Source organism: Myiozetetes cayanensis, unplaced genomic scaffold (assembly GCF_022539395.1).
Source record: "Myiozetetes cayanensis isolate MyiCay16 unplaced genomic scaffold, myiCay2020 scf6-25, whole genome shotgun sequence".
Taxonomy (NCBI): domain Eukaryota; kingdom Metazoa; phylum Chordata; class Aves; order Passeriformes; family Tyrannidae; genus Myiozetetes; species Myiozetetes cayanensis.
In genome coordinates this window covers 24,085,885-24,110,448 of record NW_026087853.1, presented here as the reverse complement: position 1 = coordinate 24,110,448, position 24,564 = coordinate 24,085,885, and the positions used below count along the sequence as shown (strand labels likewise).

Below are 24,564 nucleotides of genomic sequence, written 5' to 3'. Positions count from 1 at the left end.
GAGCACTGCTATAAAACTCATAGCAAAGAGCCATTAATTAAACTGTAGCTCTTACCTGTCTTTCACAATAAACTTATCTTGATCATCAGTTTCCATTACTTCAGATTCTTCATTCACAGTTTTAATAATACCATTTTCTTTGTTTTCATCATTCAGAAACTCATACCGCCCATGTTCTAAGGCTGCTCTCCAAGCCTGTCTGTCTGTAACCTGAAGCAAACATACAAATTTGAGGTTTCTAAAGAATCAAAGCCCACAAATGTTTAGTGCCAATTACTGCCTACATTTAATTTAATTATGCCTTTAGTAAAACCATAGCATTCAAGAGTTCTCATTTAAGTTACAGACTCGACGGCATCGCTGCGTTCCTGGGCATTCGACAAGTCACAAATACCTTAATAGCCCCCAACGTTCCTTGGTAGATCCTGTCTTCAATGTCCAAAAGAAAGTCTCTGAGTCTCAGTTCAAGCTGCTTCTCTGCAGATAGGTGAGAGCCTTCGTGAGCATTCTGCATCCTTCCCCGTCCTGAAGGAGGTCTGATGTCACTTTGAGGTTTGTCTGCAAGAATAGCAAGTAATTTGGTGTTAGTGGACCTTATTCCTTAAAGCAGCCATTGGTGAAGGGAACAAAAGTAGTACAGGGCAGAACCAACTAAACATGGGTTCAAAATTCCCTTCCTGTAGCCAGATGTTGCCAACACCAACATCTCCATGCCAGCTAAGGTAGCTGATCCAACCAAGTAGGGTATTCTTTAGAGGGGATGACCTCTAGATTGGCATCCACCCATCCCAACACATGGAATGAGAAATCCTTATTAATTTAAAAGTAGTTCTGCCTTAAAATGCTTTCTAAAGTAGTAGATAAACAAACAACTCTGTTGTAAGTGCAAGGATTAAAAAAAAAAAAAAAAAGATAATAAAGTCACATTTTCACATTTCTAGTATTTGATGGTTCTTACTTTACAAGAGAACCCTTCAGTTTTCTTTCCTGCAAGGATCTTTATCACAGAAACATTTAAAACAAGGATGTGCTGAAAATCACAAAAAGTATCAGAACAAATATAATCCCTTTTAAAAACTTAACTTTTAAACAAAATAAGCAGACCAGACTTACTGTGTCCTCTAATTAAAGGCAGGGAAAAAAGGAACAAGACAGCATGGTAATTTATGAAAACTAAGGAAGAGTTGATGATGGGCTGTCAAGTAAAAACCTCTTCATAAGAGAACTCAAAGTTCATGCAAAAGCTCATAAGCCACAGGAAAGTTTGCCCAAATCCTAAAGTAGTGCTTGCAAATCTGCATAAGTGGTGAACATTTCTGTTCACAGGATTTACCTTAAAGCCTTTGAGTGCAGTGATGAGAAATTACATGCAAGAACTTAAGAGGTATTTAATAAAAAAAATACAATAAAGCTGTTGTTAAGAAAGCACAAGATGAACTGTGCTTTCACAAGGTGCTCTCAATTGCTGAAACAACTCCCTGTAACTGAAAATATTCTGAAAATGTAGACTAGCAACTCTGATGCCTGGATGCGGGAAATGTCATTTTTTGTTTAAAAGCAAAGAAGAAATGCAATGTTTTTTCTTGAGCAGAACTGAAAAAGCATCAACTCCTTTGCAAATAATTGATGAGAAGTTAATGGATACTGGAATTAAATCAAGTAATAGCACATATCAATTTTATTTCCATGCTCTGTTGAGTGGGAACTGGAAAAGGCAGAAGGGCAGTCCACAGTGCAAGAGAATTACCAAGTTGTTCTCACTTGTCTTGCAAGTCATTTGAGTGAAGGCAATAGGGCAGCAGCTGGAGTCCAGAAAAGCTCCCAACAAAGCTACACATGGCCACTTATCCCTGCTTATCACACAGTGGCGGCAGCATTGGCACTGGACCAGTGAATCTGAATTTTCTTCATCTCTATTAAAGTGAAGTTCAAAGCTGCCTTGACTATGAAAATCAGGTTGCTTCAGGGCAGAAAGCAACACACAAAATACAGATAAAGGTGCAGCAAATTAGGAAAATATGCACAAACTCAAATGTATCAGAAGACAATAGAGTTTTTCTAACCAAAAACCTACAAATACGGACTTAAGGCCTCCAAATAAAGCTGAATTACTACACAGAAATTCTGTCCTGTGCTAGTTTCCACCAAAAGAAATGGTAGATCAGTTATAAATTTAACAGTGTCTGATGTGCTCACAGAATGTCCTAGGCATTCACACTCCAGGAAAACAGAATTTGTCTCTGCTGTGAATAATTCTCCCTTGTCCCATTAGAGATAACTCTAAATCCTCACAGTAATTTTCATAATTGAAAACAAAATGCAATTTATTAAACATTACCCTTGGGAGTTTCATTTTGTAACATCCTCTACCTGCCAACATGCCATAAGCAATCCAGCTGCAAGCTTGTATATACAGAATTTTAGTGGTGTTTGGAGCTAACGTCTTGCCAATAAATTGCAAAGTACCACGTTAGTAGAAAAGGGAAAACCCCCTAAATACTAGGTCTAGGATGGTTTTTAGTACATTTAGAAACCCATAAAAATATCTGCTATTCTGTTGTTTCCTCCTGTATTGAGTGCCTGCCAAAGGAAGAAAAAAGGAAAAAAAAACCTAGGAAAGAGTAATATCACAGAATCCAACTGCACTCATGCTAATCCACGTAACAACCAAGAGCTACACTATTTTTTAGTACATAGTAATCTTTACTCCCCAGTTAATCTTTTCTCAAAGCTCAAATTACTTCCTAAAGATGTTTGCTTAAAAGCCAATCCCAGTTTACTAAGCAGTAAGATAACAGCAAAATTATTGCCTTTTTTTTTTAACATGAAACACCAGAAATACCACAAAGGTATATCAAAGGGAAAATGAAAAAAAAAAAAGAAGGAAAGAAAAAAACCAGTGTGTTTTCCATCAAATGGAACAAATCTTCGGAATAATTCTTATTTCTTAGAAATTACAATTAAATGAAAATTAGAAGTTTCTAGAGTATTATATAGAAATTGTATCTGTGGAAGGAAATTAATAACAGAAATCTTTCGTTTACCTGGAATATGGAATTTTTCCACAGGAAAACTGCTTAGTTGTTCATATATTCTAGTTTTCTCTTGTAAAAGAGTTTCTTTTAAGGCACTCTCCCTATGTCCTCGGGAATTGAGAGCCTCTAGGAGTTGGTCCAGTTGTTCCCGAGAACTGTAAAAGCACCAACGGTTTGGTTTATATACTGGCCTTGGCACCTCTACAACACTGGTGTGTGAATCTTGGTCAATATTGGAGGTAGATTCAGAGGATTTCAAAGACTCTCCAGTTTTACTGAATACCTGAGGTTCATTTGTGCAAGACTGTCCACTATTCTGAAAGGAAGAGATTCGAGGCAACAACATGTCTTCTGTGAGACCAGAATAGTCCTCCTCTATAAACAATCCAGGAACAGAAGGGAAAATCCAGTAGCGTCGGTACAGACGGTCACGACCTAACGGGGTGATATTTGTGCAGGCAGTTGCATTCTGAATCTTTTCTAACAGTTCCTTCTCTTTCTTTTGTTGCTCCTGTTTTAAAGCTTCTTCATCTTCAGCAGTAAGAGGTTCACTCTTTTCACAAGTGGTCTCTTCTTGTCTTGTAAATTCTTTATATCCATTTTGCCCTCTCCTTCCTAAAGTTAAACAAAGAAGTATGGTAGAAATTTTTTTTTTTTTACCAAAAGCTCAAGTAAAGGGCTTATTTTAGTTCTGTCCCTTTCCGATTATCTAAACTTACACTGTCAAAGACCATCAAGCTCAGTCAAGAGACAATACTGATTTTATTAAAAAAACTCAAGTGATTAACTGCCCTTCTCTTGATGAAGGGGTAGCCATTTTGAATACACCTTCACTTTGCAGAAACTAGACCAAGTCTCACTTACTGACACTTATTTTTAATACCATAAAAAGGAACCAAAATTTTAAGAACCCAAAAGCATATTATAGAAGCATCTTATAAAGTAACATTCTAGCAATTTCATTACTTAATACAAAATGTAATTTGGACTTAATTTATCATACTCAAAATGATCACCTTAAAATTCCCAAAGGTCTCAACCAAGAGCAGAATCCCTCTATATGAGCTTCTTTGGCGAAGTCAAGTACCTTACTTTATAACTTTTCTTTTTAAATATATATACTACTGTTTTCTCCCTCTCAACTTGTACCAGATGAAAATATTTCAGTTCACATCTTAGTTTACCAAAGTATAAGGTTCTCATAGTCATCTAGAAAAGTGTGTCTCCTAACTGATGCACACAACCTGAAAGATGCTGTCAACACTCAATTTCTACTGATTTCCAGTGAGACCTTCAGTTCCCCAGTTGTAGGATGAAATAATACTTGTTTGTCATCCAGTCACAATGTCTCAAACATGGGTGTTCGAGAAAACTGAAATTCTGTTTAGGATCTCATTGTTTCTCATTGTAATTTGTATTACTGAATGACTCGATTTCCATCCCAGGTACAGTTAGGAACTGTACAAGTTTGCAACTTAAGCCCACAATGATCCAGGACTTTCACTGGCAAAGACACTAGCACAAAGCTTTCCCAGCAGAAAGGCACAGATGAGCTAGAAGCCCAAAGCCATCAACAATTCATCCTCCTGTGGTGACACCTCTGTTTAGTTATGAATAGGAGGCCGCACCATTTACTGCACTGCAGCCCCTACTAGCACACTGCTGAGAAAATGAAATCTGGCAGTAAGACTCATTGTATTCTCATATAGAAGGTATGCTGTTTTGTTAGCAAAGGCAAACTAAACCCAAATGCTCAATCTAACTTTTTAAAAAAATACTTGTTTTTTTAGTTTTCTAAAAAAACAACAACAAAAAAAGGAATCAAAACCACACCATCCTCTATTAGATGAGACTCCTACAGCTCTCTCACTAAAGGCACTTCTTACAACTGTAATGGTTTGTTAGGCAACAGCCTGAGATTTTTTTGACAAAAGAGGAATTGAGACAGCTGACCACAAGAACTACATCTGGCTGGCTCAACGTACTTAGTAGCCCATTATGATCATGTTTGGGTGGGGTTTTTTTTCCTTTTCCTTTAAAAAATATTACAGGAAAGACTGATACTTTTTATATAAAACACAAGAACTTCCCAGGGGCACGCATGCATGTATACAAGTACACAAACAAATACATTATAGCATTACCTCTTCGTCGTTTTTTGTTTGGTCCCAGCTCTTCTTCATCCTCTGTCACTGTGTCCATGTCTTGTTCTTTACGTTCAATCTCTTTGCTTTCTGTACTAGTATCAAGGTCTTCCCGTTCCTCTTCCCTGACACAGCAAAAAAACCAAAAGGTGACTAACCAAACAACCACACATAAGCTGAATGATAGAAAATATACAATAATATATGCCATCTTTGACACAAAGACTATTTTCCTCTCACAAGTACTTAAGCTAATAAAATATCTAAAATGCTTTTAAGAAATAAAAGTCACAGAATATATTAAAACCCAGATAAAACCCACTGAACCAGAAATGGGAAGTTCTGTATTAAAGACTAAAGCATGCTCTTTGGCATCCACACTTTCATTTGAAGAGTATTATTCTAATCAGATCCTTTCTGGCAACATTGTAGCATAGTTCTACTGACATGGATTTTCTTCTTGTCTAAAAAAAGTTTCCTCCTCAAAATGTTTACCATTTTGTAAAATGCTTATTTCACATGTTTGCCTCATCTAACAAATATAATTAAAAAGCTACAGAACCACCTGCAATTATTACAGAGTACCATTAATTTTATTATTTTTTCTCAATTATAATTTCCAAAACATAGCACACAACTATCTTTGGCCCATGCTCACCTTTTGTAAGCAGATTTATTTAACTAACTACCTTTCTCAAGCAGGCAAAGACATAATATTGTATACACACTTTGGTTTATTTTCCCTCGAATCATATACAGCTGCATGTGCCTGAATCTTACCACCTGAAAACATGCAGTTTTATTAAAAGAATAAAAAAATTTTGGTTTTATGAAAATCACCTGGCATTTAAACACAGCATTTAAAAGAAAAAAAAATGCAATGAAATTTGATTAATGAATTGTTATGCGAGGTCAGTACTTTCTAGCTCAGATCAATTCCTCAAAAGAAAATTAACTACAATGGTCTGTATGAAGATACTCAGAGAGATTAAATCAATGCAAGACAAAGCAATGTAAAAGACAAATTAGATTTTGCAAGTTTCTCTTGTCAAGCTCTTAAAATAATTATGAGTACAGTAAAAATCACTTTCATAAACCAATTAAAGAACATTAGGAAGAAAAATAAAATCAACATTGAGGGCTATATACTTAAAATATACCTTTCATATGATCAAGTCAACAAAAACTGTATAGGTTAGGTCTGGCCACGTAACTGAAAAGTGCTGTATCATATATACCACAGTTATACTATGTATCATACCCAACAGATATTTCTACAGCAGGAATTCTTTGCTCCTCTTCCTTCAGCTTTTCTTGTTTTTCTTTCATTTTTAGCTCTTGTTCTTTCAACCTTTCTTCTCTTTTCTTACGTATCCTAGTAGTAGAAAGGATATAGAAAACCAGTTGCAATTAATCTACTATCTGATCTGTCCACATCTTTTTCCTTTTATACTAAAACACAATCCAAAAGCAGTACTAGTGTGAGAAAGCACAACATTTAGCACAATCAAGTTTCACTCATATCTATGGTCTCAAGAAACCAGCATAAAACTGAAACATTACTATTGTTTCTCCTATGCCTTCTGCAACCAAGGAATTAATCTCATTTGTAGCAACAAAATTTAGTTTTCCATATCCCAGTTTTACCTTGCTGCTGCTGCCTCTCGTTCTTTGCGATGCTGTTCTGCCTTTAATTCTCGGAACTCCTGTTTCGCTTGTCGTAGCACATCAACAGAGTCCTCAATGAAATCTCGAGTGGAGACAAGGGTCAGAAGTTTCCCACAGAGAGCATGAAGGATCTTCATCTTTTCTCCTAATAAAATTCAGACCAATGTTTATATTTAATTATGTAATTGATAATAAGCCTTACTCTTACACACTCCAGACTGGATTTGTTCTCACTCAAGAACAAGTGGATAGTCAAACATTTGTAGTGTACCAGTTGCACTTGCAAAGAGACATTTCCTGAAATATCTGCCTTTATTTTTCATTTATTAACTTTTACCACCAAAAGAAGTAGTAAAACGTAATATTATCTTCAAAACAGAGATAAAGGAACAGTAGATAGTATTTGTTTTCTCCATTTCCAAATAATGAGTGAAAGACCCAAACCCGAACAGCATAAAAAGCAGGGGCTGAATCAAACACTTCGATGCTTCTCCCAGAGAGATCCCCTCCTCCAAGTAAAACTAACATTTTAAAAAAGGGATTAAAAAAAAGCAACTCAGAAGTAATGAAACTGCCTAGCTCTATAATCTCTGATGTGGTGGGACCCGCTTGTGGGGCCTGAAGCATAGGAGAGGGTTTTGGTCTAGGTGACCTCTAGGGGTCCTTTCCAACCTAAATTATTCTGTGATACAGTAAATTCTCATCATTATTGGTCTGAAGCCAGTTCTAAAATTGATCACTTAATAAGCAGTCTAATAATTTCTAACAAGTATTGTCTTTTATTACCTGGCAACAAATCATATACTGAGGTACTTGAAAGTTTCTTCAAGAGACCAGGATTACTTAATCTCAGCTCCATGCAAGCATCATCAGTAGCATCAAACCCTCCTCGTTTCTGGTAACGGTATTTTGCATTGGCTGATGTTACATCAGCACCTGACGCTAGAATGTGAAGTCTGAGAATCTCAGAAAGAGTGCAGCTATCAAGATCCAAGTTTTTCAAATTGCAGCCTACAGTTGAGAAGAATGTATAGTTATTTTATATAGACATTTAAATGTATATAAATATTAAAAAGTTATTTAAAATACACAGCAAATTAAGAACAGTAACAAAACAAGAAGTGAAACCCACACATACCCTGATGTAACTGGGGCCATGCAGCTGCCAAAGTTGCAACTGCAGACAGTGCAGATTTTGTGGGGTCTGCATCTTCATCCAAAGCCTCTGTTAAATCTTTAAGGAAATAAACACTTTATTCTAGTGCAAATTAAAACTTGTACTGTGGAGGGGAGGAAAGGAAGCTGTGTTTTAAAAGTTGCAGACAGAGCAAAAAGAGGGCCGATATTTACAAAAGCATCAATGTATTCAAAACTCAGTTCAACAGCCAAATGAAAAGCTACGTATCTTTAAATGCAACTACAAAAAATCCAACTAAAAGCTAAGGACATGCACCACATGCTACATAAAGGGAGAACAGCATATAAGCTGTTAAAGCAACCACAACACACAAAACATGCACAATGGCAACATGAAAGGCAGCAAAAACAAATCCATAAACGCATTTGAAAGCACAAACAAGTAACAATGCAAGAAACACCTGCATTTCCTTTCCTCAAATGAACTACTTAACTTCCCATCATAAGTTGGTTTTTAGGAAACATAATCCAAACCATTCACATATTTTGATACTGGCTATCCCCATTCACTGTATACTTTCTATCTAACTTAGATACAGCCTGTTCTGCACAAACACAATTACTAAGTCATTACCAATGAACCGTATTTCACCAAAACAAGTACTTGCACTTAATGAGCATCACACATAAGCAAACTGACCAGGAAAGCAGGGAAGTGAAAGGGAGAAACAGCAAATTCCTGTTTCTTAAACAGAAATTTCCTCAGCACTTACAGGTATTTCTCCAGAGGGTTGGCAGAATTCTTTCAGCATTGTATGCTGTTTCAACAATTTCACTTCATTCAGATCCAAATCATTAAGCAGTTAAAGTCACCAAGTCAATACAGAGCCACAAATTCAAACTAAGACTACATAAAATTCACAACAGTATTATATGACAATTGATGGTATTTGAAAACTCTCACCCAGACACTGCAAAATTAACCTCCACACCTCCCCTCTCACTGTATCTATGTAATGCAGTTTGAGAAACCACTGTACGTCCCAAAACCCCATACCCATGGTGTTCTCTGTTGCAGAAACACTGCCTGTACAGAATTTAGCTGAGCAAACATGCTGACTACTATTAATTTGGTTAGCCAGAATTACAAAGCCAAGAACACGTAATTCTTTCATGGGAAAGATGTCTGAACAAGAGTGGCAAGAAATGGAAGTTCCCAAGGCATGTAAAACATAGTAGATGAAGTGCTTGACCAATAGCTCTGCTAAACTAGAAACAAAACAGCAGATTTTTGCAATTGCCAGTTCCATGAAGTCAAATTAAAATATGAAAGTTATATTACATTTTTTCTGATCTGTCCTATGAATAATAAAGAATCTAATCAACTATTCTATGATACCTGATAATGGAATCCTTGCCTGTGTGGCCAAAGCAATGCTCTCAGTAGTTAAAAAAATACAGTTTTATTGCTAAATTCAACAGTAATTAAAATGCAGTCTGAGTTTTTAACACTATATCAAATCTGTAACTTTATTCAATTACAAAGAACAGCCTCTATTGCTGAAGGTAGTGTTCATGCTTTATATAATTTATAGACTGGACATAAATCTTAAGCATGGAAATACAGAGTCTTCAAAGGAGGAATTAAAAGAACTTTCCTGTACTTCACTCATCTGTCTTGCAGGGGGCACCAAAAAATTCACTTGACCTCAAATGGGGAGTGCTCTTATGTTCCTACCTACCTGTAGTGAAAGAAAAGACTAGCAGGAAGGGTCAAAACTTCTCCTTTAAATAGCCAGCAAATCTGGCAGTCCATAAACATTAGACCATGTAAATTTGTAACAAAGCCTGCACTTCTGATCAGGGTTTTAGCGATACCGAATACCTCTGAAAAGGGGGGCAACTTCAGCCTTAGAGCAAAGACCAGAGTGACTGTAAGGCCCTTTACTGAAAGAAAGAGGCATGGTAGTATCTAGGAGCTGTGGATGCATATTTCCCTGTCTTGAAGGACAATGAACATTGAATTCTCCATTACAGTTGTGCTGGGGAGTTTCAGATTTTTAATCTACTTAGGCCTGGATTTTTTTTCAATAGATACACATGAAGACCTTTGAGAAGACTTAGGAAAATTACTTGGTTCCTGACCCTCAGGAGAAACATCTAACAGTGCTGAAGGAAGAGGAGGAAGGTGAAGATGCTTCCTGCAACCTCCAAAACATAAGCAGTGTTGTTAAAAGCTTATTATGCTTTGCTGGATACAATTGTAGTAACAGTGAGCTTCATTTTTCTCTATTCCCCTCAGCCCTTGCACTCCATGCCCAGTTAAAAGCTTTCATTTCAGACAAAAGAGAAAAACCAAGCTCATTTACATACAATATCCATGCATAATAAGGTTAAACAAAGGAATGCCATAAATCATGCAGCTTAAAGTTAATTCCAGTACCATTTCAGCTTTTCAGCAGTAAAATTAAGGATCTGACCTTTGGTCTCAGCATCAGCTATTTGATCTTTGGCCACTTCCTCTTCCTCTTCGGCCATTGCCTGAAAGATGGCAGTCAGGAAGAAAAACAGCAATTCACATAGTGGGCCTTCAGTGTCATTTCCTACAAGAGCTTCCTCTAAAACCTCTGTGAATAAAGTTTAAGAAGCGTCACTTTTGCCGCAAAGTTGGAAAACGATTATGTACTGAAGAATGAAAACATTTTTTTCCTGTAGGTATGATAATCAAGCTACTTTTCTGTAATTTACTGCGTATATTCCTAAGGCCACAGTGTCAGAAAGAGTGCTAACAAAACAGCATTGTTTTAATATATAACTGCAAGAATGAAGTACAAGTGGATATTTTAGTACATAGAATAACAATTTGTACATCGAAATTAACTTTGATTTCACAAACACTGCAGAGTTGACTGTGAAGAGAAAATTGGATTGATATGCATCTGTAAGCACTAATATATTAAAGCCACACAGAAAATTTTGTAGAAGTGGTACTTTGATTGTTCGGTAGAAGAAGGGACACCACAAAGCTGGGGCTCCTTGCCACACAAACGACAACTTGCCTAAAGTCACTCCTTCGGGAAATTCATCTTGAAGATCAAAAAGTTCCCCAAAAGCATGTAAAAATTCCAAAACCATCAGAGCATCACCAAAGATCTCAGGAGGAAGTCTTGTCTTCACTGGCATTGGAATGGGAAGTTCCTGCAATCCAAATGGGACAACTTAATATCCTACTTGGTTTCTGCAGAGTACCCATGTGATTAAAACCAAACAGTTTATTATTCTAAGGGGTGCATCTGTTGTGTTTCTTTACATTTTAACAAAAAAAGAGTCCTGCAAGGTACAGTAACATCTATGGCAGTACTAACTCTATAAACTGAAAAGCATGCAACTTGAATGTAAAACTTTTGAGAAAAAAGTTTATTCATGTTCATGAAGTTTATATCTTTAACAAAGTCAAACCTACTACAAGTTACAAACACCGGCTATCAAGATTTTTCCTGTAAATCTGTATTATTTCACAAGAGTCTGGAATTCCAGTATGATGTCTAGACAAGCAAAAATAAACATACTCTTAAAAGTTAGTCATGATTGCTTGTGAAGGCAAGCAAACAAAAACCCAACACGTTCACATAAAACCCGCCCTTCTAATATTAAGATATGCAAGATCACGTCTGATGAATGCATGTTCTGGTATTGGGTTTTCTGCATTTTTAAGGCACTTACAGCAGCTGGAGATATTTTAAAGGGAGCTGATGTAACCATGTAACAAGACCACTTAACAGATACACCACCTCCAAATCACAGATGACAGTGTCTAACACTGTTTGACTTTGAAATTACTATCTTGATGTAACTCCTGAAGATTTGTCTTCTCAATCTTTCTTAGCAGATAGAGTTGTACAATTTCCAGAATGACAGCTCCTTTCCACAAATGTGGTAGTTCACAAACATTAACAAGAAGAATGCCAAATACTATGCTTCATAGGAACATAGTAAGGTATTTCACAAATTTGCACAGAAGAAAATTTTTTAAAAAGTAGTCCCCACCTAAATTCATCTTTATTTATATTCTTGTCCCAAAAGATGCTCATTAAACAAGTATATTGCTAGAGTTTAAATCAAAAGAATGCCACTGGGAGCGACAAGCCAATGTCCTTTATACCTTTTGCAGCCAAAAATTTGGTTTCTTCACTACTCAAATCTTTTAAGTAACTCAGGTTTGCTCTAGGTGAGCTCATCTTGTATGTTTAACAGAAAAATCAGGCATTAATAAATACCCTCCACTCTAATGTCAGCCCTTTAGACATACATTTGCTCCATGTATAGACTGAGTACAGCCCACAAAACTTTTCTGGAGGTTGAAAACGTAGATGCAGATGATCCTATTAGCACTGCCACTGGGAAGTATTTACTACGTGACTGCAGGTGATTCACAGCCCCTAGCATTCCGATCAGATCTAGATCTGCCTCTGCGTTAGGGAATCTAGCCTGAGGTCCTTGCAAAGTATGAGCTTGAGTTATTCCAAATTCCATCATACCTTAAGATCATCACACTCCATATCTTCTCTAGGTTTACTCCACTGTTTCAGGTATTCCACATATTTTCTTTTTTCCTCACGCAGCTTCTCTCTTTCCTGAAAAAACATCAAAATGTTTCAGTGTATAAAGTGTATAAAATATTGTCAGATGGCCCTACTGCAGTTCCTAAAACTGCACCACTTGCTATTCAATCACACTGAAAAGTAAAGCATCACATTTAATTAGAATGAAGTAATGTATTAATTTTTATTTTGTATAAAATTATACTTGCAAAAATGTTTAAATGTTGTGCTACTTTGTTGAATTAGTTATTCCCTTCGTTTTGGTGTTTTGGGTTTTTTTTGTTTGTTTGTTTTTAATGGAAGTGGCTGAAGAAAAAAAATCTAAAAATTGGAATATTTATAAAAGTTGCCTCAAGGAAAAAAGACCATCAAAATATAGTGGATGTGACTGTGGTAAAACAAAGTGGAATATATAATTTCTTCATATTCAAAGTGACAAAAAGTTATTTAGCAATTTCCATCCAAAGAGATTCCACAAGAAAACCCACAACAATTTGATATGCTGCAAATCTGATGCAGTACAGAATCTTGAACACTCAAACAGAAGTGTCAACCATCAAATCAAATAATTTTATGCATTACTGGCAAGAAGAAAACCCAACCCACCACACTGAAATTGAACTTCCAAAGTACAGTGAACTGTTATGAACTAAAATTATAGAGAACATTACCCAGAAATACAAACCCATAATCAAATCTTATAACTGCCTATTCTTCTGAAGTGCTTTTCTAGGAACTGAAAACAGTTAATGGAAAATAACTTGAAACAGATAATAACTAAGAAACAAGAAAACTAGAAACCTGTTAAACTGTTTCTATATGAAACACATATACTTCAAATGCATTACTTTTTCCTTCTCTATTTTGAGTCTCTCTTTCTCTTCTTTCTTTTTCATCCTTTCTTCTTCCACAATTTTCTTTAATTCTTCTCTCTTTTTTTCCTTATCTTCTTTCTCCTTTTTCCTAGCTTCTATAGCATTTGCCTTCTCTTGTTTTAATTTAGCTTTTTCAAAAGCTATAAAAGGAAAAAAACAAAGTTATTTTTTCTTTAGTAAAATGTTAGTTTTAACTGCTAAATAGGCTGAACTTTTTATAATTACCATATGAAAAAGATATTGTTATGAAGACTGAATTGTTTCTATGCCAACCACAAATTCAAACACTTGAAAGTTCTTCAGACAATCAGGAGTTTTAAGGCTAAGTATTAGACATGTTCTACACATTCTCATCACTGTAATAAAGCTAAATTTATCTGGTTTTATAAGTATACAGAAGTTTATTGCTTGTTTATTGGTTTCCCTCAAGTGACATATAAAGATGTGAACTGATTCCAACCACCTATAATTACAGGAAGATAATTAGTAATGACTGATTTATTAATAAAAGTATGTCACAACCAGGTAAGGCATATAACCATGAAATATCTGGGATAGTAAAAACCTTGACATAGGTGAGTTTTAAGTATTTGGTTATTACTGAATTACTGGAAAGTCAATACACTTGAAACCTAGATAGTATTTCAGTGCATTTTGTTCAAGTTTTACTTCAGTTACACAGTTTAAGCTGAACTTCAACATTACTGCCTGAGGAGATGCACATTTCTTTGTAATCCTCTGCAGAAGAACAGCAGGATACAAATTTCCACTCTATGTGGACAGAGAGTGCCTGTCAACCTACACATAGGCTAACAAATAAAAGGGGGTTTTATCATTTTAATTGAACAAACAGGAAAGTTAGGATCACAAGAAATAAATGAAAAGAGATCCACTCTTACCAAGTGGATAGTACTGAAAAAAAAAAAAGACTTTGGTTACATTTTCCTATAAAATTCGGAAGATGGGCTACATTGCTTCTACAGAGAGCTTCTACACATGCCAGCCCTGTCTCTCAGCCAGCAAACACATACAGTGAAGCTGATCCCCCCAGAATCTTCTACATACTGAGAAGGCAGGTCCCTGGTATTTTGCTATCTTTTCACATTGTGAAAATGTGTCTTAACTAGCCTTCACACAAGAGGGGAAGCAGTTTTGATGTTATTCAGCTGTTCCCTTGTTCTATGCTGTCATTTCTAGCACATAAACAAATAGATGCTAGTTGTGCAAAAAAGTGGACACACAATTTTAATGGATAACAAAACTCTAGTGTCCTGTCTCCTATGAAGAAAAGGCCTAAAGCAGCATCAGACAACTTTGCAGTTATTTAACCAGATGTTGGACTAGATAATTTCTAGACGTCCTTGTCATCCTAAAGCATTCCATGTTCATGGAAATGACAGGTTGAAACCAGAAGCTCACTAAAATATTTCCAGAGATAAAAGCCTTTGCTTAGGAATGATGTAAGTTCTTAAAATCCAGAAGAATATCTCCTTGTCTGGACTTTGTCAGGAAGACACACCAGTTTACCCACAGTTAAACCCATAGGCTTGTGTGTCCCCTTACTTATTTTGAAATCAAGCTTAAATTGATCAGGAAAGGTTGAAACTAAGCCAAAATTATTCAGTCAGTCCAAACTAAAAATCTCTTAAGTGATTTGTGATCTTTTAATCAGAAAAATTCAGAATGTATTGCAGTTCTTTTAAATTTTGAGACAGTTTTTCCATTTACGCATTTTCCTCATACAACATACTGATTGGCGTTACATGTTCATGTTTTGATACACCTTCAGCTGGTAAAATTTATGCATGACTTCACCACTCAGACTTCTGTAAAAAATTATTTAGCTCTTTATTTATCTGAGATAGAAATCAACACAAGTTGAACCATAAGTTTCTACATTGTGGTCCTACATTTCCTACATTTCCCCAGCTCAGTAAACTAAAAGGAAAAAAAAGGAAAAATGATCAGGAAACAACCCTTCTAACCACTGAAAGGAGCTCTTTGCAACACTGCTGTGGCAGTAGCATCTTATTAAGTTTTCCATTTGAAAGATACAACCCCAAAAATACAGTAATTACAGCCTGCTGTCAAACCTGCAATAACTGGTTCTACTGGTCATAAGAGTAAACCTCAACTTACCCATAGCCTGCATATCTTCTTTTTGCTTCTGGAACCTTGTCCTTTCCCTTGATACTTTACTTTTGCTTCCTGGGGTGTTTCGTTTAGCAGTTATATTGTCCTCCTGATTGAGAATTTGGAGGGGGAGAGGAAAAAAAGAACATCATAACTACAGTGAAATGAACAGCAAAACATATTCCCAATTTTTCAACTGTTCTCTAGAACAAGATAAAGTAGATTAGAGCACTAAGATTCTCCATGTTTAAATACAGGCAAGTGACACATCTGTATCTGAGGGCAAGTGATGTAATTAATTGTATCTAGAGTTCAAATTAAAGCTTTTTAACAAATTATTTATCAATCCCAGAAGGGACAAGTACTCTGTCCATCTTCACAACACACTGAAAAGTGAGTTTCTTGATGGGATCACAGAAATAAACATAAAAATAAGAAGATAACATAACAAATATGGTCCCTTTTATTGGCTTAACTATAAAGCAATTACTTTATTAGCAATTATGTAATATATCCCAATTCATCCTCAAAGAAAATTAGCACGATGTCATTGCATTTCAACTGTTCTGAAAATTCAGGCAAATGGAAGAACTTTGAAGACTATGCTAATATGTCTTCATCTGGGATTAAAAACGTTATTACTTACAAGACTAGTAGATGACCTCTTTGGAGGTCGCCCTCGTCGTCTGCTTGCAGGACTGAACATAAATGTAGGTGGGTCATCAGGAAAGAAGTAGGAGAAATTTTGTTCTGCTAGGTTGTATTTTTCAATTGATGTTGCCTTAATAAGAAAGACAAAAACAGATATTCATTGTGAAATTCTTACCTTTTCATACATATAAGCTAATTAATGAATCATTAATCAACAGAAAACAGTTAAAGTAACCAGATTGACAACTGGTAACTTTGGATAAAAAATAAAGCTCTGAAACAGTCTAAGTGTAGAGTTAATCTACAAAGTGGATAATAATGTATGCAACACGTATCTGAAAACAGAATTTGGCTTCATTTGGTAAGATGCTAATTTTTTAGATGCCTTTTAGCAAATACAGCTGGGCACAGTCATCCTAGCAACTTACTGAAAGATGTCAGGAATGACTTTTGGCCTATAAAGCCAGAAAATTAACTTATCAAATAATTACATAATTCTCTATGATACTCATTTCTGGAGGAGGATTGTTCCAAATTGTCAAAGTTTCTTTTCAAGTCTCCTTTCTCAACCTGATGACTTCAGGAAGTTTGCCCTTGTCAGGTAATACAAAAGGAGATATTCCAAACAGGACATGTTCGCATAACTGAGATGCAAGGCAATCAGCAAGGGGACGAGACACTCCACAGAAAGCCCAAACAAAGTCAAGATGACAAATGTATATATACACAGAATATAACAATTTTCCTGAGGCTCCAGAAAGCATCACTAAGAGATCACTAGTCCTGACTGCGTTACAGCGAGCTAGGCCAACATGATCACTAACAAGCCCAAGGAAGGGGGTGGTTTATCCCCTTCAGTTCTATTTTCTCCTATGTCCATTTCTTTAAAAGGGACAGACTCTAAAGTTAAAAACTTATGTGGGAATTGATTGCCTTTGTTATTTTACAAAACTTTTAGAGGCAAGACTCTCACCAATGCTCTTATCTTCCTGTTCAAAATGAGCAGTTACATGGCTGTATGACAACGCACCAGACAAATAAAAAACCATGCTACTTTCTAAAAACAAGAAGGTAACACAGATTTCAGGGTCAAGTCTGCAATACACAATGGAAGAGTCCAGGATCTCCTGTGGCACAGCGAGCAAGGCAAGGGGAATTGCTACCTACTTGGTAAGTGTGAGAAAAGCTGCTCAATTCCTTGAGCACAAGGAAACAAATTCTCAGTCATCTTGCACTAAGATGTAAATTTAAGTCTGAACTTGTACTAAATATCATCATACCTCATCTCATAAGGTGCCTCACTGAAGACTGAATTCAGTCTACCATAAAACATTTTCCAGGCAAAAGTATTACAACAGTATAGTATAGGCATGTTGTACCAAAACAAAAACAGTTTGTTTTTATTTGCCTTAGAAATATCAGGCATACCTTGAAGAATGAAAACAACTCATAGTTAGACTAAACAAAAGTATATTATGCTTCAACAAATAAAATTTTTCTAGGTAAATGCTCCCTTTTTTATTTTGGAGACTTTTTTAAACTGGTATCTAAAAAAGAAATTAGAGAATTCTGCTTCACGTACAGAAAAATTACCAACTTACTTACAAGCAGAAGTTAACAAAAACCTGTTTTTATGCAGAAAGTTCCAAAATAAAAGATGACGATACTTGAAAAGTCGAATACTAACTTGGTACTCTATTCTTACAAAAAAGCTAAATTTGAGGTAGTTTAAAATAGAAGCTTGAGTAGCTTGTAGAGAAGAGCAAAAAAAAAAAACCACCCAAACTAAAGAGGGTCAATATTCTATCCCAGAAATTTGTCCTTCTTACTTACCTTAGTTTTAATTACTCCATCATGTGGTTCACAGTGTTGTTTCAGAAAAAGTTTAAGTCTATCTCGAGAAAAGAGATGTTTCCTCCGGCTGCAGTAGGAAAGAAAGGAAGTACTATCAATTAATATCTTTAGTTATTATTTACGTACAGCTGAAAATATGTGCAAGATTCACGTTAATAGACGATATTATTGACCTTTTTCTTATTTTCTTCATTATAAACAACATCCTTACTATTGTAACTAACAGTCATTCTTTGCAACCCCAGTTGAATTAAAATTTTCCTTATGAATAAAATAAAACCTAAGTAATACTTAATCAGTTGGTTTACACATCTGCAATTTTTATTTTGAAGATCCTGATATGTCCTCTTTTACAAACACATACAAACTCCATAGTCTATTCATCCATGGTAGGTCCTCCAAATATTTCTTAAAATTCCCAAATAAAACTGAAGTCTGAATCATAGAATCATAGAATCAACCGGGTTGGAAAAGACCTCAGAGATCATCAAGTCCAACCCTTGATTCAACACTGCTGTGGTTACTAGACCATAGCACTCAGTGCCACATCCAGTCTCATCTTAAAAGCTTCCAGGAATGGTGAATCCACCACTTCCCTGGGCAGCCCATTCCAATGTCTGATCACTCTCTCTGTAAAGAACTTCTTCCTAATATTCAACCTAAACCTCCCCTGGCAGAGCTCAAGCCCATGCCCTCTTGTCCTACTGCTGATTGCCTGGGAGAAGAGACCGACCCCCACCTGGCTACAACGTCCTTTCAGGTAGTTGCAGAGAGTGATGAGGTCTCCCCTGAGCCTTCTCTTCTCCAGGCTAAACAACCCCAGCTCCCTCAGCCTCTCCTCATAGGACTTGTGATCCAGTCCCTTCACCAGCCTGGTTGCTCTTCCCTGGACCTGCTCCAGCACCTCAATATCCTTCCTGAACTGAGGGGCCCAGAACTGAACACAATACTCAAGGTGTGGCCTCACCAGCGCTGAGTACAGGGGAAGGATCACTTCCCTGCTCCTGCTGGCCACACTGTTCTTGATCCAGGCCAGGATGCCATTGGCCTTCTTGGCCACCTGGGCACACTGCTGGCTCATGTTCAGCTTCCTGTCAATCCAAACTCCCAGGTCCCTTTCCACCTGGCTGCTCTCCAGCCACTCTGTGCCCAGCCTGTAGTGCTGCAGGGGTTGTTGTGGCCAAAGTGCAGGACCCGGCACTTGGCCTTGTTGAACCTCATCCTGCTGGAGTCAGCCCATCTCTCCAGCCTATCCAGGCCCCTCAGCAGAGCCCTCCTGTCCAGCAGATCAACATGCCCCCACAACTTGGTGTCATCTGCAAATTTGCTAATGGTACACTCTCCCCATCTAAATCATCGATAAAGATATCAAACAGGACTGGGCCCAGCACTGATCCCTGGGGGACACCACTGGTGACCGGCCGCCAGCTGGATGCAGCCCCGTTCACCAGCACTCTCTGGGCCCGGCCCTCCAGCCAGTTCTTAACCCAGCACAGAGCGCCCCTGTCCAAGCCATGGGCTGTCAGTTTTTCCAGGAGTATGCTGTGGGAGATGGTGTCAAAGGCTTTGCTGAACTCCAGACAGACCACATCCACAGTCTTCCCCTCATCCACCAAGCGGGTCACCTGATCATAAAAGGAGATCAGGTTGGTCAGACAGGACCTGCCCTTCCTAAACCCATGCTAACTGGCTCTGATACCTTGTCCATCCTGTACATGCCGTGTGATTGCACTCAGGATGATCTGCTCCATAACCTTGCCAGGCACTGAGGTCTGGCAAGGCTGACAGGCCTGTAGTTGCCCGAGTCCTCCTTGCAGCCCTTTTTGTGGATCTGCATGACACTCGCCAGCTTCCAGTCATCAGTGAGTCAGGACTGTTGGTAAGTGATGGAGAGCGGCTTGGCGAGCTCTTCCACTAGTTCCCTCATCACCGTAGGATGGATCCGATCTGGTCCCATAGATTTATGAGGATCCAAATAGGTCACTAACTGTTATCTCCTGGATTACAGGGGGGCTGTTTGGCTTCCTGTCTCTGCCTACCAGTTACAGAAGCCAGTTGTCCTGAGGACAACCTGTCTTACTATTGAAAACTGAGGCAAAGAAGGTGTTAAGTACTCAGCCTTTCCCTTATCTTTGGTGACTATGTTCCCGCCCACGTCCAACAAAGAATGGAGGTTTTCCTTGCCCCTTCTTTTGCTATTGATGTATTTGTAGAAGCACTTCTTATTATCCCTAACAGAAGTGGCTAGATTGAGTTCAAATTGTGCCTTTGTCACTCTAATTTTCTTTCCACATGACCTAACTATATTCCTAAACTCTTCATGAGTAGCCAGTCCTTATTTCCATAGCTGGTGAGCTCTTTTTTTCGCCAATTTCCTTCAAAATCTCCCTGTTCAGCCAGGCTGGCCACCTTCCCCACCAGCTCGCCTTTTGGCACACTGGGACAGCCTGTTCCTGTGCGTTCAAGACTTCCTTCTTGCAGCATGTCCATCCCTCCTGGACCCCTTTGTTTTCAAGGACCGTTTCCCAAGGTACCCTCTGAACCAGTCTTCTGAGTAGGCCGAAATCTACCCCACAGAAGTCGAGTGTAGAGGTTTTATTGATAGCTCTCCTTGCATCCCCAAGTATTGAAAACTCTATTACTTCACCTTCACTATGCCCCAGATGGCCTCTGACCACCACATCTCCCACCAGCCCCTCTCTGTTTGAGAACAGCAGGTCTAGCGGGGCCCCGTCCCTGGTAGGCTCATTTACCAACTGAAGCAGGAAATTATCCTCCATACACTCTAGCAATCTCCTACGCTGCCTCTTCTCCACTGTGTGGAGTTCCCAGCAGACATCTGGCACATGAAAGTCACCCACAAGAACAAGGGTTGGCAATTTTGAGACATCCACCAGCTGCTTGTAGAATAATTCATCACCTTCATCATCCAGGTGAGGATGTAACAGACTGTAACAGACTCCCACCAGGCTAATCAGCTTTGTTGGCCTTCCCCCTGATTGTGATCCACAGGCACTCAACCTTATCATTGGTGACCTCAAGTTCTACAGAGTCAAGAGACTCTCTAACATATAGAGCCACCCCTTCACCTCTCCTACTTTGCCTGTCCCTTCTGAAGAGCTTGTAGCCATCCATGGCAGCACTCCAGTCGTGCAAGTCATCCCACCATGTTTCCGTGATGGTGACTACATCACAGCTTTCCTGCTGCACGATGGCTTCCAGCTCATCTTTTTTGTTACCCATACTGGGTGCATTGGTGTACATGCACTTCAGGGGCTGCTGATTTCACTTCTAACTCTGGCTTTCCACCCTTAGGCTCATCTCTGCAGAGCCTGGTTTCAATCCCTTTCCCCTTCAAACCTAGCTTAAAGCCCTCTTGATCAGCCCTGACATCTAATGGGCTAGAGACCTTTTGCCCTTGCTAGATAGATGAAGCCCATCTGACTCTAGCAGGCTAGGTAGTGTAGAATTTGTCCCATGGTCAAAAAAAAAAATTCTGCTGGCAGCACCAATCCTTTAGCCACCTGTCGATGCGTTTTCCTACTCCTCTCCTCATTTATCCCTGCTACTGCAGGAACTGAAGCGAACACCACCTGTGCTCCTATCCCAAGGACAGGATTGTTTCAGAAGAGAGGGAAAACAAACAAAGAAAACAAGGACAGCGCAAAAGCAGCATCATATCTCTCAAATGGGGAGACAAGCCAAGAAGGGGGGAGGTGAATTCACACATTGCTTGGCCACGCTGTGGCACTCCTTACTAGAGGACAGTGGGCAGGATCTAATGGTTCCTGGCATTCCAGGAACACAACTTCATAAGAACGAAAAAACTAATGACACAGGAGTGTAGTTAATGAAAATCAAATCCTGATTCCTGCTGGAACTAAATGCCTTGCAATCACTTAAGTTTTTACAGACATCTAGTTTGTAAAGTTTTGAGGCACAAACTATTCTAAACAGATATTTTAACTAAATTCAAGTCAAAATTGTTATTTAAGAAGCAAAAACTCTGCAGCTATTTTAAATTAGTCTGATTGCCAGTGTCTGCTCCAACATTTCAAACCAGCAATGCCACCACAGAAAGTGCTCACAATGCCAATAGTTTATTAATATTATAGAACAGGATTCCCAAACTTTTTTCCACCTATTCCATCAATCACAACAGTAGCCACAGGTATCAGAAGTCACAGCATGTCTCATCTGTGCACCAATGAAAGCAGAGATTTGCAAGGAGTTGGTAACTGTGTTAATGCTAGTAAAGCTTGAAACACTTGTTCCAGAAAGCTTGTAGCACAGTATTTTGTTCCAGTACTTTTAATTAATAGCTCTAACATTGTTTTAAAATGTCATTTTACGTCAAAAACATCTTGCACAACACACAGGTATAAAGTACAATTTTAACTTTAACATACTAAATTTTACCTTAGTTGAGATGCTTTAACGATAACAGGTTCATACAAGTGTTTTTTAATAGGTTGGACTTTGTATTTGAACAAAGAAGGTTCAATTATGGCTTTCTTCTGCCTAAAAAAAAAAAAAATTAAAAAAGGTAAAGAGTTTATATTCACACAATATCAGCCTTTTACTGCACACACTTAATATATTCATATGCCTACACAATGGATCTCTTGAAAATACCAAGCTATATTTAATACAGGCTGTAACGTCCAATGGTACCAAAGAGGACCTATTAACTTATGCCAACTTTTCTGCTACTATATTTAAATCTGCATCAAAACCAGTTCCTGCAAGAAACAGGAAAAGCAATCAGGGATGTTGGTTTTCTTAGCAGGGAAATGAGAGATAAGAAGGGAAGGAAGAACAAAGAAATAAAGACAAGTAACAATACATCCTTATCCCTCAGAAAATCATCTCCATATTCTCAGTACTCATGAGGGCAACGGGGAAATAGGAGAAAGAAGAAAAAGATGATGAGGAAGCAGTCCAAAAGACAGAGTTAAATAAAATGAATAAAAATAGTAGCCCTAGAACTACCAATCACATCGCAAAACATAAAAATCATCTAAAATATTTTTCAAAAATACCAATTTAGAAAAAACTTCACCAACAACATTCTGAAAATAACAGAGATCATAAGGCAAAGCATCAACACTTTAAAATAAATGTTTATCAGGTTATGTGTTTTATTGTGCACTTCCCTTTTCCAGCTAGCATACAGAGAACTAGGTTTTTTCCTCTATATGCAATATATTTCTTCAGTTTTAATGGAACAGTAGAGTTTTTTTACACCTCCTCCTAGGAGAAAAACACACAGGTCTGGTTTGCTACCAAAGTAAGATTCACTCCTTTAAAAGACAAAGAGAAGTGGTTTGCCATAGACAGTATACTTCAAAAGTGTGGTACATTTATGGACAGACTTCAGGAACAAAGCTAAACTAAAGAGACTTTCTTTAAATAATATTGCATTTTGCTATTAAACAACAGAACTAACTTCTTCTAGGTGGCAATTTGTAATCAAGTCGTACTGTTTTGTCAGGAATTCAACCATCATCTTATTTCATCAGTAGGGAAAGTTGAAGAAGTAGTTATGTGGATGAACTAGGAGATTTAAAACCATGCATTTCATCAGTCAGTCCTTCTGGCATTTACAAAATGCTTTAAGGTGGAATCTGTACCAAAATTAACCAATACACCACTTGCTATTCTTTAGCCCTATGAACAACATACACAAGATGTAGAGAAAGGTACTTTGCAAGGTTGTTGACTAAGAAACTTGCTCCAATTCTTATTCTTCCACACTAACTCTGTGAAACAGAAGTACAAAGAAATGTACCATTCTAACACTTAATAAAATACATTCATACAAATTAAATGCAAAAGAAAACAGTATTCACCATTAGTGTCATTCCAGATGAGAAGAATTTGCAAATTTCTAAAGAAAAACAGTTTATGATTAAATTATCAACATAGTTAAAAATAAATGGACAGACCAAAAAGGAGATTTATACTTGGACACAGCAACACAATTACTAGACCTACAGATAGGCGCTGTGATATGCACTGTCTTGCATGATGCTATCCAAGTCAAAATCTCTAATTGAGTCACTCAGACCAACTCAAATTTAAGAAATATAATAGAAAAAACCCACCCAGTTAGTCATATTAGCGAAACAGAGATAAACTGTATAAATGAAGTAGTACAGTAGATCCACCGGCAAGATTTTAATGTCTCTACATAAGCCTGTTGAGAGAGTCTTTGTATTTTGGTCATACCATGACTTGGTCTTCCATGATCATCTTGAGTCTCAAGATAGGAAAGCTAAAGTTATGAAGGCTGTTCTTAGGGGTTTCTGGATAGTGTAAAATGCAAACTTGCTCTTTACCATACATCCCTGTGTTTCCAGACCTTTCATCTAATAAGCTGAAGAATGACACAAATAGATAATGTTCAGATACAAAATAAAAGGCATCAGAGTACCAATGTTAAGCCAAAAGTAAATTAGTTTAT

At 37.6% G+C, this 24,564-nt stretch overlaps 1 protein-coding gene across 3 annotated transcripts in view; it reads right to left on the bottom strand.

Annotated features, from left to right (window-relative positions):
- BAZ1A (bromodomain adjacent to zinc finger domain 1A) overlaps nt 1-24,564 on the bottom strand; it is a 67,903-nt gene that overhangs the window by 17,187 nt on the left and 26,152 nt on the right. For all 3 annotated transcript variants that reach the window (XR_007631460.1, XM_050335753.1, XM_050335752.1), the window contains 16 exons: nt 22,518-22,619; nt 18,078-18,165; nt 16,240-16,374; nt 15,600-15,702; nt 13,434-13,600; nt 12,523-12,618; nt 11,044-11,182; nt 10,465-10,611; nt 7,986-8,081; nt 7,634-7,858; nt 6,827-6,992; nt 6,441-6,554; nt 5,180-5,304; nt 3,045-3,650; nt 395-558; nt 56-210 (listed from right to left, as the gene is read on the bottom strand). Coding sequence is in view for 2 of the 3 variants with exons in the window: in XM_050335753.1 (XP_050191710.1) it covers nt 56-210; nt 395-558; nt 3,045-3,650; nt 5,180-5,304; nt 6,441-6,554; nt 6,827-6,992; nt 7,634-7,858; nt 7,986-8,081; nt 10,465-10,611; nt 11,044-11,182; nt 12,523-12,618; nt 13,434-13,600; nt 15,600-15,702; nt 16,240-16,374; nt 18,078-18,165; nt 22,518-22,619 (2,628 nt within the window). In the remaining variant the exon portion in view is untranslated. The remainder of the gene's footprint in view (nt 1-55; nt 211-394; nt 559-3,044; nt 3,651-5,179; nt 5,305-6,440; nt 6,555-6,826; nt 6,993-7,633; nt 7,859-7,985; nt 8,082-10,464; nt 10,612-11,043; nt 11,183-12,522; nt 12,619-13,433; nt 13,601-15,599; nt 15,703-16,239; nt 16,375-18,077; nt 18,166-22,517; nt 22,620-24,564) is intronic.